Source organism: Trachemys scripta, chromosome 1 (assembly GCF_013100865.1).
Source record: "Trachemys scripta elegans isolate TJP31775 chromosome 1, CAS_Tse_1.0, whole genome shotgun sequence".
Lineage (NCBI taxonomy): Eukaryota > Metazoa > Chordata > Testudines > Emydidae > Trachemys > Trachemys scripta.
The window spans coordinates 70,806,857-70,825,353 of NC_048298.1; the positions used below are offsets into that span (position 1 = coordinate 70,806,857).

Genomic DNA, 18,497 nt, shown 5'->3' on the forward strand with positions numbered 1-18,497 from the left:
TAAGAAGACTTTTTATCAATACATTAGAAGCAAGAGGAAGTCCAAAGACAGGGTAGGCCCACTGCTCAGTGAGGAGGGAGAAACAGTAACAGGAAACTTGGAAATGGCAGAGATGCTTAGTGACTTCTTTGTTTTGGTCTTCACCGAGAAGTCTGAAGGAATGCCTAAAATAGTGAATGCTAATGGGAAAGGGGGTAGGTTTAGAAGAGAAAATTAAAAAAAGAACAAGTTAAAAATCTCTTAGAAAAGTTAGATGCCTGCAAGTCACCAAGGCCTGATGAAATGCATCCTAGAATACTCAAGGAGCTAACAGAGGAGGTATCTGAGCCTGTAGCTATTATCTTTGGAAAATCCTGGGAGACAGGAGAGATTCCAGAAGACTGGAAAAGGGCAAACATAGTGCCCATCTACAAAAAGGAAAATAAAAACAACCCAGGAAACTACAGACCAGTTAGTTTAACTTCTGTGCCAGGAAAGATAATGGAGCAAGTAATTAAGGAAATCATCTGCAAACACTTGGAAGGTGGTAAGGTGATAGGGAAAAGCCAGCATGGATTTGTAAAGAACAAATCATGTCAAACTAATCTGATAGCTTTCTTTGATAGGATAATGAGTCTTGTGGATAAGGGAGAAGCTGTGGATGTGGTATACCTAGACTTTAGTAAGGCATTTAATACGGTCTCGCATGATATTCTTATCGATAAACTAGGCAAATACAACTTAGATGGGGCTACTATAAGGTGGGTGCATAATTGGCTGGATAACCGTACTCAGAGAGTAGTTATTAATGGTTCCCAATCCTGCTGGAAAGGTATAACGAGTAGGGTTCCGCAGGGGTCTGTTTTGGGACAGGCTCTGTTCAATGTCTTCATCAATGACTTAGATATTGGCATAGAAAGTATACACTTATTAAGTTTGCAGATGATACCAAACTGGGAGGGATTGCAACTGCTTTGGAGGATAGGGTCAAAATTCAAAATGATCTGGACAAATTGGAGAAATGGTCTGAGGTTAAACAGGATGAAGTTTAATAAAGACAAATGCAAAGTGCTCCACTTAGGAAGGAACAATCAGTTTCACACATACAGAATGGGAAGAGACTGTCTAGGAAGGAGTATGGCAGAAAGGGATCTAGGGGTTATGGTGGACCACAAGCTAAATATGAGTCAACAGTGTGATGCTGTTGCAAAAAAAGCAAACGTGATTCTGGGATGCATAAACAGGTGTGTTGTAAGCAAGACATGAGAAGTCATTCTTCCACGCTACTCTGCGCTGGTTAGGCCTCAGCTGGAGTATTGTGTCCAGTTCTGGTCACCGCATTTCAAGAAAGATGTGGAGAAATTGGAGAGGGTCCAGAGAAGAGCAACAAGAATGATTAAAGGTCTCGAAAACATGACCTATGAAGGAAGGCTGAAAGAATTGGGTTTGTTTAGTTTGGAAAAGAGAAGACTGAGAAGGGACATGATAGCAGTTTTCAGGTATCTAAAAGGGTGTCATAAGGAGGTGGGAGAAAACTTGTTCACCTTAGCCTCTAAGGCTAGAACAAGAAGCAATGAGCTTAAACTGCAGCAAGGGAGATTTAGGTTGGATATTAGGAAAAAGTTCCTAACTATCAGGGTGGTTAAACATTGGAATAAACTGCCTAGGGAGGTTGTGGAATCTCCATCTCTGGAGATATTTAAGAGTAGGTTAGATAAATGTCTATCAGGGATGGTCTAGACAGTATTTGGTCCTGCCATGAGGGCAGGGGACTGGACTCGATGACCTCTCGAGGTCCCTTCCAGTCCTACAGTCTATGAATCTTTGAAACAATGTAACCAGAAAGTGAGAACAGGCATTCGCATGGCACTTTTGCAGCTGACATTGCAAGATATTTACGTGCCAGATAGGCAAAACATTCATATGCCCCCTTCATGCTTTGGCTACCATTCCAGAGGATATGCTTCCATGCTGATGACGCTTGTTAAAAAAATAATGCATTAATTCAATTTGTGACTGTACTCCTTTGGGGGGAGAATTGTCTGCATCCTGCTCAGTTTTACCCACATCATGCCATATATTTCATGTTATAGCAGTCTTGGATGATGACCCAGCACATGTTGTTCATTTTAAGAACACTTTCTCTGCAGATTTGACAAAATGCAAAGAAGCCACTACTGTGAGATTTCTAAAGATAGCTACAGCACTCAACCCAAGATTTAAGAATCTGAAGTGCCTTCCAAAATCTGAGAGGGACAAGGCATGGAGCATGATTTCAGATGTGTTAAAAGCATAACACTCTGATGTAGAAACTACAGAACCCAAATCACCAAAAAAGAAAATTATTCTTCTACTGGTGGCATCTGACTTAGATGATGACAATGAACATGCATTGGTCTGCACTGTTTTGAATCATTATTGAGCAGAACCTGTCATCATCATGGATGCATGTCCTCTGGAGTAGTGGCTGAAGTATGAAGGGACATTCGAATGTTTAGCATATCTGGCATGTAAATACCTTGCGACTCCGGCTACAACAGTGCCATGCGAACGCCTGTTCTCACTTTTAGGTGACATTGTAAACAAGAAGTGAGCAGCATTATCTCCTGCAAATGTAAACAAACTTGTTTGTCTGAGCGATTGGCTGAATAAGAAGTAGGATTGAGTGTACTTGTAGGCTCTAAAATTTTACATTGTTTTATTTTTGAATGCAGTTATTTTTTGTACATAATTCTACATTTGTAAGTTCAACTTTCATGATAAAGAGATTGCACTACAGTACTTGTAATGGGTCAATTGAAAAATACTATTTCTTTTTTTTTACGGTGCAAATATTTGTAATAAAAATAATATAAAGTGAGCATTGTACATTTTGTATTCTGTGTTGTAATTGAAATCAATATATTTTAAAATGTAGAAAACTTCCAAAAATATTTAAATAAATGGTATTTTATTATTAACAGTGTGATTAATCGTGCAATTAATCATGATTAATTTTTTTAATCTCTTGAGAGCCCTATTTTTTTTTATTTGGAAATGAATTTGGTGTGTTATAACAAGCAGACAAAAGTTCATATATTGTTTAGTGAGCTATAGATATTTTTTCTGTTTGCTGGGCGAGGCAGTAGTGTTGTTCCTGAAATCAACAGCACATTTGGGTATATGTCCTTTTTCCTTTAATACTCCAATATTTTTAAACTTTCTAGGACTCCTTGGTTTAAATACTCACTTATAAAAACACTGTTATTCATTTGGAAGTTTTTGGGAGTCTGTACTTCATTTCTACTATCAACTTGCTATTACTGTAATATACATAATAGAAAAGACTATCAATCTATAAATACCATGCTTTCCTTCTTTCTCAGATCTCCATGCATCAGTGCCTTATAGGAGGATGTGTGAATGGAGATATGAACCTTGTGCCAGCCCCTGTTTTAAAACATGTAGTGATCCTGAAGGAGTAGAATGTAAATTTCTTCCACCGTAAGTCCAAATAAACTATATATCTCCAATATAATACTATTATATAGAATGTATAAGCTATCATTTTTAATAATATATTATAATATATACTAATCTTTACAACAAAAAGTTCACTTCAGTGGAGTTATAACAGGGTTGAATTGGCCTCTTGTGCCTTGTAAAATTAAGTATGCACATGTCCATTAGATGATTTTACATGATATATGTTTGTTTATCTGTGGGTAATGGTCCATCAGCATGAATGTGGAATGACTCCTTGTCAATCTCCTACTGGCTGCATCAGGATTTCAGAAGTGTGTGTGTGTGTGTGTGTGTGTGTGTGTGTAAACTAATAGAGGGGTCTCGGGATTCTCTGTGTGGCAGGGTCAAAAAAAAGGAACCTTAAAAACTGTCATTTTGTCAAACTGAACTAAGATATTGTAGATTTGCCATTTTTTCTAATGTGATTTTTTGGGGGGGTTTTATTAAAGGGTTGAAGGATGCTTACCATATTGTCCTAAAAATATGATCCTTGATGAGGTGACACTTAAATGTGTTTATCCAGAAGACTGTAAGTACTTTCTGCAGTTACCAGTAAAGTTTTTTATTATATAATTTGTTTAGTGCTCATGACCAGTGTGATAGGTTGGACCCCCCATCCGGGATGCCACCTGATGTACTGGGGTTTCACTGAGCCTCTCCTGCTCCACCAGCCTGGATTCCCTCTCCCTGTTTTGTGGAATTAGGCTCTCCTGCTTTTTGCAGCACACACACACAGTTAGGGCCACACCCAGCTGTAGACACAGACTGAAGTCAGCTCTGTGTGAGACGACTCACCCAGCACTAATGTGCACACCCGTTTTGGGAGATAAACCCAAAATAATACTGTCTTGCACTGTATAGAAAGATCTGCACAGCGCAAGCTCATAAAAATTCGCCCTCTCCCTTAATGTGGAGAGAGATGTGCACAGCTTCTTGCCTCCCCCCCCCACCCCGATATGAATTTCACAAACTGGCTTATGTTATAAACAAGAAATAAGTTTATTAACTACAAAAGTTAAATTTTAAGTGGTTATAAGGGATAGCAAACAGATCAAAACAGATTACCTTAGTAAATAAACAAAAAACGCAAACTGAGCTTAACACACCAGATAGGTAAGGTTAGCATATTCTCACTCTGAGTGACAAACAGGCTGGCAGATTCTTAAGGCACAAGTTGCCTTGGCTTTCCCAGGTTTTCATACACAGGCTAAAAATCCTTCTAGCCTGGGACCATCACCTCCCACAGTTCAGTCTTTGTTCCTCAAGTGTTTCCAGGTGTGTTGTTGTAGGGAGAGTGAGGTCCCCCCCAATGTCATTTTCCCCCTTTTATATCTTCTCCCCACTTGCTGGAAGCTCTTTTGCTGTGACTGGGGTCAAACAATTCCCATTGGGTAGTGCTATCTCTGAGAGGTTTCTGTTGTACACAGTTCCTGGGGTAATCCTTGTGCTTGTGTGCATTTCCTCAATAAGCCATCAAAATTGTTTGGCCTTTTTACTGTCGTACCTGATGGGTGTTTTCAACCTCAGGGCATGTTTCAGCAACACATACATAGCTTAACTTCATAAATTACAATAGCACATACAATCCTACGAGATATTACTGTCTAGCAGATCAAGACTTTTAGAATGACACCTCACAAGGCATACTTTGTATAAGACATATCCTAATTACATGACAGTGGTGAATATGGGGGTGTCAGGCTGTAACAGCCAGATTGAAAGCCCTAGAAAATAAAGCCCATATACGGAAAGAGGGAGAAGAAGAGGGATATGCATGCTGTACAGGCAGTGGCTGCACAAGTTTTTTTTTATGCTTCCTGCAAAAGTGCTACCTCCTTCGCCCTGGCCTCCCTGGTACGTGCATCACTCCACTCCACTCCATCCAGCATACAGCTGCTAAAATCATCCTCCACATCGGACTGTGTGGAACACAAATTCAATTTCTCTTCTGTCACTTCCATTGTATTAAATTGAGACGTCTTGTTCTTGTTAAAGGCTCAGCCCAACTCTGCCCCAGTTATACATCGATCCCGTGTTTTTACTATGACCTCTTGTACCTCACTGCCAACCTCCCTGCATCTTTGGCTACATTTTTTGAGGGGAGGGGGAATTTAAATAGCCCAGTGTCCTGGATGGTTAACTGCCGGCATGTGGCTATCACATCATTCCTTTATTTGTGGATAATGTGGTGATTAAGCATTATAGTTATTTTTCTTCCATTTTAAAATAGTCTCAGTATTTTGTATTTTTAAACTAGTTATATGATGTTTAATAATTACTACTACAAAGTAATCTATTATAGTGCATTACTGTCCAAAAATAGAAAAGAAAACTGTATTTTTTTAATCTAAGGTCCCAAATATTCTACTATTCTGTGTTTGCAGAATTTGCTACAGAATTCACTCCTTGCTGCAGAATTGTGCTCCAGAATAAAAGCTTTAAATTACCATATAATAAAAAACCTAGCTTTTTGGTTTGTGAAGAAAACCTTACAAATGTGAGTTGTGTGCAGCTAATGTTGAGTTGTCCTCTAGAGTCTGCAGATATCCTGAAACAATGTCTTTGGGGGCATATTGTGGTTATCTTTTCAGGGAATTTAAGCTGTCTAAGAATAGGTTGGTTTATATTTAGATTGGTACCCAGTGTCTGATAGATGTTGCTCTTTTGCTCTTTCTTTAATACAGAATAACAGTGAAATATACGTTTTTTTTCCAGGCATACCTGTGACACCTACAGAGCTGGCAGCTGGAACAAAAACCCAGAGGACAAGGCCCACTGCATTAATCTCTCCTACAATTGTTACTACAGAGAGATTTCCTCAGCTGCCCTCTATATTTGTTACTGCAGAAGCTGAAGTTGAGCCTAGTCATACAATTGTAACTACCAAAATAACCACAAAGATAGATACAACTTTAAGAGGAGCAAACACTACAGCAGAAACTTTGTCAGACTTTCATTCACTGGCATCACCTCATACAACTACTTATTTAACTCATTCATTACCTGTTTCAAGTACACTGCAGTCTTCCAAAGTAACCCACAGCACAGCAAGCCTGTCTGTACTGCCCAAGCCCGTATCTTCAACAGATTTTCCAGCTACTCTTCAGACAGCAGCAGCGACATTAAAAACATCCCCTACTGTAAGTCCAACAGTGTTTATAACCTCACCCATTACTATGGCAGTTCCATCAACACCTTCTTTTACTCTGCTAACTGCAAGTCCTGTTCCTAGACATTCTACATTACCAATGCCCACTTCCTTAGTGGTAACACCATTTTCACTTGAAACAGGAATTGCATCCTCTTCCACAGCATTAGCAAGTTTATCTCCTGGACCAGCCTTTGTCACTACTGAAGTACCTACAAGGATCTGGGGAACCAGAAGACCTTCCACAAGCCATTCACAACTGCCACAAACATCCACAGAATTTCCTTCATCTGCTTCATTAACTGGAAGAACATCTTTTTCAAGTCCCACATTCTTTACAAGCTCACAATTAATATTAACTGCATCTACTTCACCACTATCTACTATGACTGAAAGAACCAGGTCTACTATGGTTCAACCTATAGTTCACCCAGCTTCTGTTTATGCCCCAACTTCAACTGTTTTTCAAACTCCCAAGGCTACTTCTAGATTTACTAGCTTTGAAACTAGTCCTCCTCAGTTAATCACAGCTTCATACTTGGTGCCAACTCCACCCACCTCCCAAACTACTTCATCATCTTTAAGAACAACCAGTTCTTTAACAAGAACTTCACTACCTACATTTTTATCTTCAATGGACATTTCAGTGACTCCCTCCAAACATATAGTTCAATTAAGCACAGACACTGTTTCCACTATTCCACCTATAATGACTGAAACTTCATCTCCAGTTGCTTCTCAAATCCCTACAACCATGAGAACAACGTGGTCTTCTTTGAGTCCCCTTGTAACACACACACTGTCTACATTAATGCCTCCTCCAATTACATCCCCCAAGCCCAAAGCAACGAGAGATGTCACAGTTGTCTCAAAGAGTCTCTTCTTAGAACCTTCCACTACTTCAGTATCTCTTCTAGCCACTCCTCAAATCTCTGAGGTATCTGTAACAAGTACAATCTCAACAGAAAGTAAATATGCACTACACACTGATGCATTTCCAATATCGACTATTTCTAAAAGGTTGACTGCATCCATTAGTTCTACAGCCTTCCCTTTCAGTACACCTGTATTTCCCATAAATGCCACATTATCTACTTATCAAATGGCAAGAACCACTTCAAAAATAACAGAGTACCCTATCAGTCCACATTCAGAATTCAAAACTGCCTCTGTGGTACAAAGTACTGACACTTCTCTAACTTCTAGAGAACTATCAGGAGCTATATTGTCTTTTACTAGTCCATCCACATTACTTACAATGTTGTCATCAGCAAGACCATCTGTTTCACAAGCCTCTGCCATGACATCCCATACAACAAGTTCTTCAGTGATTCCCACAGTAAACAGGACATCTGCTTTGATATCAAATGTAACTCTTACCCAATCACCCATTGTATCCATGGGTACACAAGAAACCTCAAAAAGCCCACATACAGAACTGGCAACCTCTCCCTCGGGTATTGCTACATTAACTTTAGGCACAAACATTTACATAAGTCCTTCAGCAGTGCCTAAAACGTCATTTGCACTACCACATTTATTAACTTCTAAAACTCCGAAAGTCACTTTGGAAAGCTATTCCAGTATATTCACTACTACATCTTCACCCTCTTCAGAGACCTCCCATGTATCTACTGTATCATTAGGAACAAATATATCATCAAGTCCTTCCACAGAATATGAAACAAGAACTTTTGTACCCACTGAAATAGTCACTCACTCCACAGTGCCATCGGCAGCACTGACCATGAGCACAGCTTTGAGTACTACATCCTTAGTGCCAACTTATGTCACTATGAAAACATCAGTTAGTCCTTCAATAACTTTATTAGTTACTCCTGCCACCACCATAGCCCCTAGTGTTACTGCAAAAACCACTGAATCTTCTGTTACTCATATTGAGCTTTACACAGCCTCTAGTTCAGTGCCAATTCCTGCTACCTCTAAAACACCTATGTATCCTTCACCTAAGACTTTACTGACATCTGCACATTCCCCAGTTTCACTGAGTACTAAAGAAATGATAAAAACTATAGTCATGAAAACAACTGGTGCCATGACTGCATTCTCGGAGCTGAAGATTACACCTTCTGCAGCTTCAGAACTTAAATATGCAACCTCCATTGGGAGAACTGCAGACACTAGAGAAAGTAGTCAGACTTCACATGTACAAAGAAATATTACTAAGACAAAATCTACAACTACTGAGAAATCTTCACTGCTACATTCAACGTTCTCTTCTGTTCAGACTACTTCCTTGCCCAGTCAAAGCAGCATAACTTCAGGAAAATCTGTCTCTATTTCTGAAGTCACAGATGTACCGCTATCAGATTGGTCCAGAATTCCACCACAAAGAACAATCAAACCTTACTATAATCTAACAGAACCAGAGCAAGTGGGGATTGGAGAATTGCAGAGCACCACTGTAACAGCTTCATCTCATTTCAGTTATGCAAAGGTGCTGTCTTCTACTACAGAACCTGTGGAAACGCAAACTTCACTGACAGACACAGACATGATGATGACAGTTACAGCTGACCATGCTTCATATGGCACAATGATACATACACTGATGTCATCTTCCTCAGATTGTATGGTATGATCAATTTTATCTGCCCACTGTACACTCTATGTATATTGCTTTTTAATCTGCTTTTTCTCTACCAACTGGGATGGGAGAGGTTTTAAATTGGATAAAATATCTTTCATTTTTCTCTCTTTGTTTGGCCTTTATATTGGCTCTTTATTTTTCTTTGAAGATTGCCTGCACATCCACACTCTTGGGTGCACCTGTGTACTCCACAAATTGGCTGAAACACTCTAGAAAACTTTGGCCATTGGAGCTGTGTGCTCCTACTGAGACATGGAGTTCTTTGAAATTATTTCCTGCAGAGATGGGCACAGCTCACCTTCCCTCCCTACTTCTTTGGAGTCTATGAAATTTAAATTAGTGGAAGTTACTGAGGAACAAAGCAGGGTTATGTCTCCTTATATGCTTGTGGGCATGAACATTGGTTACTGTGAGCAAGTGTGCATCTGGCCTCAATAGCCAATGCTTTCTACAGGGCTCCAGTGCAGTGGTACTGGAACAACTTGTATACTGGGGGTGCTGAGAGCCATTGAACCAAACTAAACCCTGTATATAATGGAAACCACTTCAAGTCAGGGGGTACTGCAGCACCTCTGCCCCCACCTCTAGTTCCAGCACCTATGCTCCAGTGAGAGGGGTGTGTGTGTGTGTGTGTGTATGTACCCAGTGCTGTGGGTGTATGAAAGCAGACCCCTGGAAATACATTGATAGGCGAATAACCTGTTTTTCTGAGGTTATTGGAACAAATACGAGGAGCCACAAGCGAATAAAGTGCCTCCAACATCTTCAGTTACTCTGTCTTCAAATGATAGAGCCCTTTTCTCAATTTTAGCAAAAGATCCATGACCATGTCACAATTTCAAGGATTAATTGGAATTCTGTGTTTTTGTTGATTTTATTGTTGTTTGTTCTTTTTGGTTATCTTTAATTTATTTGTATATGTATTTGGGCACTATGGCAAATTTCTGCCTTGTCCTGCTCAGTGTCCTCAGAGGCAGATTAGGGGTTTGTGGGGCCCTGGGTCAGAGCAAGTGGGGGCCCCTCCCTACCCCTTCTGCCTGCAGTCCCCCTGCACTCCCCCAGCACTCCTACTGGGGAAATGGGGTCGGGACATGGGGGGAACTCCTGCCGGGGAGCTGGGTCGGGGTGCAGAGGCTTCCCCCGCTCCCTGGCAGGTGCACCAGGTGGGCAGAGGGGGGCAAGCTCCCGTGCCCCGATCCTGCTCCCTGGCAGGAGCACTGGGTGGGAGGGTGGAGCAGGGCAAACCCCCGTGTCCCAGCCCTTCACCCCAGCAGGAGCACCGGGTGGGCGGAGTGGGTTGGGGTCCCTGGGCAGGGGCCCCATTGGCCCAGTGGCTAATTTACCACTGAGTGTCCTGGGGGATATGGGAGAAAAGTATTGGGAGTCTGTTTCCTTTCTAGCCTAGGAGCATGCAGCAGATTAACTTGGTGGATTCTTGGGTGCTAGATGGAGACCTATCTAGTGCATCCAGTTGACCTCTTTAACCTTGAATGGGCTTGGATAGGTCCCTTGAGCATTGGATGTTCAAAAGCAAAAGCTGCAAGGAGCTCATGTTGTAGCTAAACTCATGTGGTGTAAGAATATTCTTGTCCGTGTCTCTGAATTTAATTTTTGAATATACTAACTGCAATGCTCATTCCTATTTTTCCTTTCTACATAACAGCCAAGATACATTGAACCTGTAGACAGATGTAGCCAGTATGTATGCATTAATATGGGATGGATGTTGTATAACGTTTCAAGGAACTGCCATAAGAACGTGGAAAAACCTGACTGTGGTTTTCGAGGAATGCCAGTTCAAGTTAACAGTGATAGCTGTTGTCCAGAATGGGAATGTCCCTGTAAGTCATTATATTGTTTGTTACGTTCTCAAATGTGAAAGATTAAAACTTGATTATGTAAACATCAAAAATTATAAATTAAGGATTATAAATTCAAGAGGAAGGATTGTCTTGTGGTTAATGCACTGGCCTGAGACTCAGAATACATGGTTTCTATTCCTAGTTTTGCCACAGATTTTCTGTGTGAATTTAGGGCAAAATACTTGGGAATTCCATACTTCTCAGGAATATTGAGAAACTAAATCCATTAATGCCCATGAGGCGTGCAATACCACAGTAAAAATACAACAGAAAAGCCTTTTCTTAAAATAAAATAAATAAATTCGGGAGAGATTCATATTTTGTGGCAAAGAATAAATCAGCATTATTTTTATAGATTACTTTGCTTAATTTGATTTTTTTTCCTTTGGAGTTTAACATACAGATTTTTAAATATACTGCGTTGTAAATCAGGCTCCAGAACTACAACTCCCATGAGACAATGTGCCACAGTAGGAAAATACAGTTTAATAATGAAATGTCTCAGGTTAGTTCAACCAACAAATCAGAATGAAACCTTTTGATTTTGGGAATGTCAGAACATTCTGACTGAAAATATTGAAATGAAGCATTTTAACATTTCTATATTGAAATTTCCCTTCCATGAAAAATGTTAGAATATCAGCTTTTTTCCCAAAAGAAAAACGTTGAAATATCAGAATTTCCTGCGGGACGGAAATTCCAAATTTCACTCAACTCTAATTGGAACTTTAGGCCTTGACCTCAATAGATATGTCATTTCATTTAAAGAGTGTTGCATCAGGTCCTAATTCTGGCAATAGATGCTCCAATTTTATTTTTATTTTTTTAGGGTGTAGCAAAGGTGAGTATTAAAATATAGATAGTCATAAAGATGTATGACATTCTTGAGACCTCCATGTTGCAGCCACTGACTTTTCAGTTGTAGAAGAATGATTGAATCTCCCTTTTGACCCATGGAACAGACCCTCATTTCATGTAAATTGTCATTACTCCATTCACTTCAACGGAGTGATGACAATTTGCAACTGCTGAGGATCTGTCCCTGTATCCAGCGCACTCCTTAACTGGCCAGATCTGTTGCTGTTGAACAACATAAGGTACTTTCTTCTCCTCTTGGCTCAATGCGCTGTGCACAGCAATTCCAGCTAACAGTGGTGGGTTTTTGTTTTTACTGAAGAGGCAATTATTGCCAAAAATAGAAGATTTAAAGAAATTTGTAGTGGTCAGTTTTGTGGTACCCTCATTAAATGTCAATTCTTTTTTAGGTCAATGTTCTGTACTGTCTGAACTGAGCATTATTACATTTGATGGAAATAACATAGCCCTCTATAATATGGCTTCCTACATTTTAGTCAAGCTCCCAGGAGAAATAATTGTTGCTCATATTGAAAAGTGTCCCACTAATCGGGTAAGATGTTTGCATGCTATCACTTCCTCAATAACCTTAGTAATGTTGAATTATTTTGGTACGTGTGTGCAAAGGCACAACATGAATTAACATCCAGTTAACAGTGATAACCATTTTAAAAATTGTAAGTTATTTATATTTCAAAGCACATGTTTTATTGTACCTCTTGGGAAATGAAACAGACCTCAGGGTAACTAGTAATTGTTGTATTTGTTACAAGGAAATGAAACTGTAGTTTTCTTTCTTATTGTTAGATATTCAACTGAGTGGACTAGATCCTCAAAGGGTAAATCAGCATAGTTTAACTGAGGTGGTGAAGAGAAGTGCAAATTGTATATCCCCTTCCACTAGCCTGTAACAGTTGCACCCCAGGGGAATTCAGTCCCTTGAGAGGAAGGCAAGAGATGCCCATATCACTGGCTTCCTCCAGGGATTTTGCTTGTGATGCTAGCTTCAAGTTGCAGCAGGATCTCCACAATAGTCCTCCTGGGGCAGTGGATGCCCGAGTGATATGCTTAAAGCCTCCACCTCCCCTCACACTTCTGGAACTGCACTGGCTGGGTGCGGGTGTTGGGGGGACTTGCACCAACGCTACCGCTCTCAGAATTGACTTTCTGCAAGGCTGGTGAAACTTGGTAAAACTCACAGGTGAATTAAGATCATTGTGTGGGTGGTTTGTGTGAGAGGGAAAGTCACAAAATATTTGATTATATTAAAGTGAGTTTCACAAGAAAAAATATTCAAGGTCACATTTTTCTCATAAATAAATTGAGGCCAAATCTTGCAATCCTTATCCTTAGACAATTAATGCCTACAGTACACTGTAGTAATGGTCCAGGGCCCCAGTCCTGCATTGGGATAGCCCTTGTGGAACCCTGTGCCTGTATGGCTGATTTCATTGGGAGTGCACATGGGCAAATGGGCAAAGTCCACATGGGCTACATTAGCAAATATTTTGTAGGATTGGGACCGAAAACACTAAATTTTATGATATTACTACAGCAGTGTTTTAGGTGATTACTGTAATTTGATAAGAGGTCCTAATTACTGTGTGAACTGTACCTTAGACCCCTTTAGGTGCCTCTCAAGTGCAGCCCTCACGTGACAAGCCTGGCTTCCCACACCTCGCTCTGGGTAGAAACACATGGTCCAGTCTGGCTCTCTTGGTGTCAGGACCCTGTTTCCCAATGTGATAGGCCCAGCTTGGTTTGGCACCTAGAAACCCTCTCACTCCAGGGGACCTGTGACCAGTGAGGTGGTTAAAGCAGAGGCTGCTCAAGACAATGTGCTGCCAAGGAAAAACTTCAGTGTGCCACCCCATTCCTATTCCCTTAGAAATTCGTGACAGGCCTCTTGCACCTCCCTTGTCCCAGGCCCTACCACTGCCACCTCCGAACCGTGTGCAGCTGGGGCAGGGGCTGATGGAGTAGCCCCTAGCCTGGGGCTGCAGAGGCTGCTGGGCCCTGCTGACAGATTGAGGGAACAGTCTGACACCCAGGCAGGTTGAGCCGGGACAGGCCGGGATGAACATCCTCTTGTCTTCTGCCCTAGGCCCTGCAAACGGCTGAGACCCACTCACTGGCTGGGCAATACCCCCAGCCAGGTCTGCTTTGGGACTAACAGGGAAGTATATGTTCCCATGTTTAGTGAAAGTTTAGCTAGCATTAAGATAGCAGGAGATGGACCCTCAGTGTTGAAAATGACTAATAATTTGTCATAGCAAAACAGGAGGAACGTTACTAATATCCCTGCATTTCTAATCTACTTTTTAAATGTTTTTCAGAGTGCAAATTCAATAAGAAAACTAGTGAGTATTTTGTTAATTTTTAAGTATACCACTTGTTATTTACTTCTTGTACACGCTAAAATAAATACTATCTGTAATATTCACCCATCCCCCAAACTCTTATTTTGGCATTTTTCTTACAAGGTTTCACCTGGAGGCACTTCAGGGCTCTGTTTTAAGAAATTAAATGTAACAACACCTACAAATAAAGTACTCATCAACCGCTTGGCAAGAAAGGTGAGAATAATTGTTAATATTCAGCATATGTGTATTTAAAGGGTAATTTACACAGTGCTACTCTGTTCTAGCATGCAGTAAACCAGTCTTTACAGTTTATAAAGTGTAGGAACAGGGTTACTCCTGTGGTATAGCTCTATCCTCTCCTTGTTGTACTACAAGAGGAACAACAGCATTATTTTATAATTTTTTTGTATAAAATATGCTGTTGGCCTTCCAGTTATCCCTCTTTCATGAATGATTTAGAAAAAAAACCATAAACATTAAATCTACCAATTTCTTCCCGCTCTTCTTTCATTCTTGATCTCCTATAGCACTGAGGTCAGCTGCCTCTCCTCTTTATTGCTGGAACTGGTGTTTGTCATTCTCTAGGTAGCATAGTTCCTCAGCATGGTTTTAGGGGACACTGTGATGATGGAATTACTATCTTTCAGATGGATATTGAACTAAAACCCTAAGCAAAGCTGAGGTGGGAATCTTTTGTGATAAAACCCCAAACCAAGAAAAATTTATTAGTTTTTGGTTGGTTTACAAAACCAACATTTGGCCCAGTTTCACAGACTTTTGAAGAAGCACCAGGGATTTGATCATGTTGGTGGAAACTCTGCAAAACACATTCATAATAGATGTTCAAAATGGAACCAGAATAAGAACTGTTCCTAGACTTGTTGATTTTCTGATCTCCAGTTCTACGTTCAATCCATTATCTCCCTGCCAGTCAATAATAGATAGAAAGAGAGAAAAAATGAAGAAAGCAGGATGAGTTTCTTATTTGGGCAGTTGGGTATGGGAACAAGCAAGATTTCCTGTTTTCACAATTACAAAAGATTCGTCCTTCATCATTTTCTCTCATTGCCTACTTTCTTTGCGATTATAGGAGATGGTCGGAGGTTGATTAGAAATGCCATGATTTGCACACCCTGACTACCGCTGATAAATATGATGGAAACAATCTAAAACAATAAAATACAAATGCTATTTGCTATTTCATTAAATGTGTTTCTGGAATTCTGCTGTTCATTAAAAAATATATTTGGTTTATTTAGGTAGTAGTGGATTCTGTAATTCAACCATTACCTTTCTCAAAACATGGACTATGTATTCAGGATACTGGTGCCATGTACGTCATTAACACACCTGCTGGCATTAGCATTAAGTGGGCTCATGTTACAGGCATTATAGATATACAATATGGCTTACATTCTAACACATCTACCAAGACAGAAGGACTTTGTGGTAAGATTATCTTCTCTATTAATCTTTGTTTGTATTATATTTTTTTCACTAAAGTTTTTTTTTTTTAGTCTTCTCTCACTTAAAAGTTGTAAAATACCCCACTTCTTAATGCCGCTGTCAATCAAGATTTATCAGCCATTATCTGTTGTCTTATAGTCCTTCAGATATGAAACTCTCATTAATTGTAATGAAAATTCTACCTGATCTGGGCTCCCAGGATTGGATCCATAATCTACCAATGAATGTTACTTGTGTTTCAAAGCACCTGTTTAAATAATATCAGGGTAAATAATTATCACTACATTTTATATATTCATCTCTATTTGAAGTGCACCCATCAAAAGCACTGGCTGCATGTAAAAATATTAATGAAATCCACTGAGCAAAAGGAGCCAAATTTTGTGCTCAGAAGAAACCACCAAGGAATGAGTTGAGGTGGAGGCAGTGCATTCAGTGGGCTTTGCAAAGGGATACTAATTTCTGAAAGGCTTTCTCCCCCATCCACTGTAAAGGAAGGAATGGCCTAGCCCTGGGATGATGGGAGCAATTACCAAATCTGTGGGTTTGGCTAAGGAGCTGTTTCCTTTGTAGATACAGGAGCCAGATCCAGGCCTGCTACGGTTCCTTAATCCACAACTGTTTCTGCTTATGGACAGGGCTTTTTGGTTTTCAGTCCTCAGAAAGAAAAGCCATAGGAAAAAAGAGCAATGCAAGGGGGAAAAAATAACCATGGTAAAACTATCTGTGGCATGGTGTTGATGCCTCATGAGGTACTGAGTGCATCCCTAAATTGATGTCTTACCATGTTCTTCGACATAAAAGGCACATCAACAGATTTAATAGGGAAGAGAACAAAAAATAAAGATTCATAACTAATGTGACCTATAAAATTATTATTGACTTGATACAGCAACTCGACCGTATAACACATTTAATTTGGATATAACTTCTGCAGAGTGTAATATGTTTATGTGCTTCCACATCAATATTCAACAGCTGCTGGAGAAATACTTATTAAAACTGGGATCCTGTGGTTAGAGCAAAAGTGTTCTAAGAGTGAGGATACTCTGTTCCTCAATCTTTGAAGAACTAATAATTAACAGTTGCTAGTGCAGAAAATCACAGGAACAGTTTTGAATAATATAGCTTTTCTTTCTTTTCTTTTCTTTTTTTTTTCAATTCTTATTTTTCGATTTGGCATCACAGATCAGTTTTAAAAGCTTTCCTCTTCCCTTTAGGTCTTTGTAGTCAAATTCAAACTGACAAGATAACATTATAATCCTAAGTGTAAAGAGGTATTTTAATATCAGTCACAATGTAATTTAACAATTACTGCTCTATACAAATAAAATTCATGAGTTAAACTTCAAATTATTTTATTCTTTTTAAAAGAATTAATTTCAAAATAACAGGCCAATGTTAATTCCACCAGATAAAATATATAGCCTAAGCCAGTGGCGGCCAGTTATATGGGCCCGTGCTGCCCAGGCTCCAGGAATATTCAGGGCCCCCATGCGCCTCCCCCAGAGCGTCTCCCAGCCCCGCCTGCCACCCCCAGGCAATGTAAAGGGGTCCGGGGATTCCCACCCACCCTGCCATCACCAGCAGCGCAGCGGGGCTAAGGTGGCTTCCTGCCTGCCCTCGCTCCGTGCCACTCCCAAAAGCGGCCGGCATGTCCCTGCAGCCTTGGAGGACGGGGGCGTGTCTCGAGCACTGCCCTGCCCCGAGTGCCGACTCCGCAGCTCCCATTGACCGGGAACTGCGGCCAATGGGAGCTGCATGGGTGGTGCCTGCAGGCAGCGGCACGCAGAGACACCCCCCCCCCGGCCTCCTACCTAGGAGCCGCTGCCAGAGGGGTGCGCAGGTCGCTTTGGGAGCTGCCCAAGATAAGTGCCGCACCCCAACCCCATGTCCCAGACCAGAGTCCGCACCCAAACTCCCTCCCCGATCCCACCCCCCGCACCTTTTCCTGCACCCAAACTCCTTCCCAGAGCCCGCCCCCCTCCTGCACCCCAACCCTCTGCCGCAGCCCATACCCCGTACCCAAATTCCCTCCCAGAATCTGACCCCTCACCTCTCCCGCACCCAAACTGTCTCCCAGAGCCTGACCCCTCACCTCTCCCGCACCCAAACTCCCTCCCAGAGCCCGAACCCCATCCTGCACCCAAACTCCCTCCCAGACCCTTAGGCAGGTGTGTGTGCGTGTGGGAGCGGGGGGGACTTGGACCCATTCTGGGCACCACCAAAAAGTATACATACCTGCCACCCCATGTCTAAGCAAATCAAGTACTTAAAGCCAAAAGCTCACCCATGGGCTGAGAAGAGCAAAAAGCTGTAAATCCAGGGGAGATGGGAAGTGCTGGCTTTGGTGCATGCTTTACCTTTCTTCCAATCCCATGAAAACCTCCCCTAGGAGCTGCATGATGATATGGATTCATGACTTGGGAGGGAGAGGGTTAAAGACAGATGGCCCAGTAATCTGCCACACCACACACTATGATTCTTCCAAGCATCAATTAATTTCAGCATTGATTAGTGTGGGTTGCCCCTTCATGATGTGACCTTTGTCCGCATAGGTAGGCAATGACAGTAGGAGACACCATATCACAAACCTTACTGCCATGGGGGTTGACGTGGAGGTGCTGAGTAGTCAGGGTCAAGAAGAGAGTTATAGGGAACCCTATTACCTGAAGGAAAGAACATGTGAAGTCTGGTTTCACTGCAGT

The 18,497-nt window shown here is 41.1% G+C and overlaps 1 protein-coding gene across 1 annotated transcript in view; it reads left to right on the forward strand.

Moving 5' to 3' along the window:
* Nucleotides 1-18,497, forward strand: part of OTOGL (otogelin like) — a 138,004-nt gene that overhangs the window by 81,598 nt on the left and 37,909 nt on the right. The window contains exons 34-41 of the mRNA XM_034763701.1: nucleotides 3,345-3,462; nucleotides 3,933-4,012; nucleotides 6,199-9,227; nucleotides 10,906-11,083; nucleotides 12,370-12,512; nucleotides 14,296-14,319; nucleotides 14,443-14,535; nucleotides 15,582-15,771. Coding sequence (XP_034619592.1) covers nucleotides 3,345-3,462; nucleotides 3,933-4,012; nucleotides 6,199-9,227; nucleotides 10,906-11,083; nucleotides 12,370-12,512; nucleotides 14,296-14,319; nucleotides 14,443-14,535; nucleotides 15,582-15,771 — 3,855 coding nt within the window. The remainder of the gene's footprint in view (nucleotides 1-3,344; nucleotides 3,463-3,932; nucleotides 4,013-6,198; nucleotides 9,228-10,905; nucleotides 11,084-12,369; nucleotides 12,513-14,295; nucleotides 14,320-14,442; nucleotides 14,536-15,581; nucleotides 15,772-18,497) is intronic.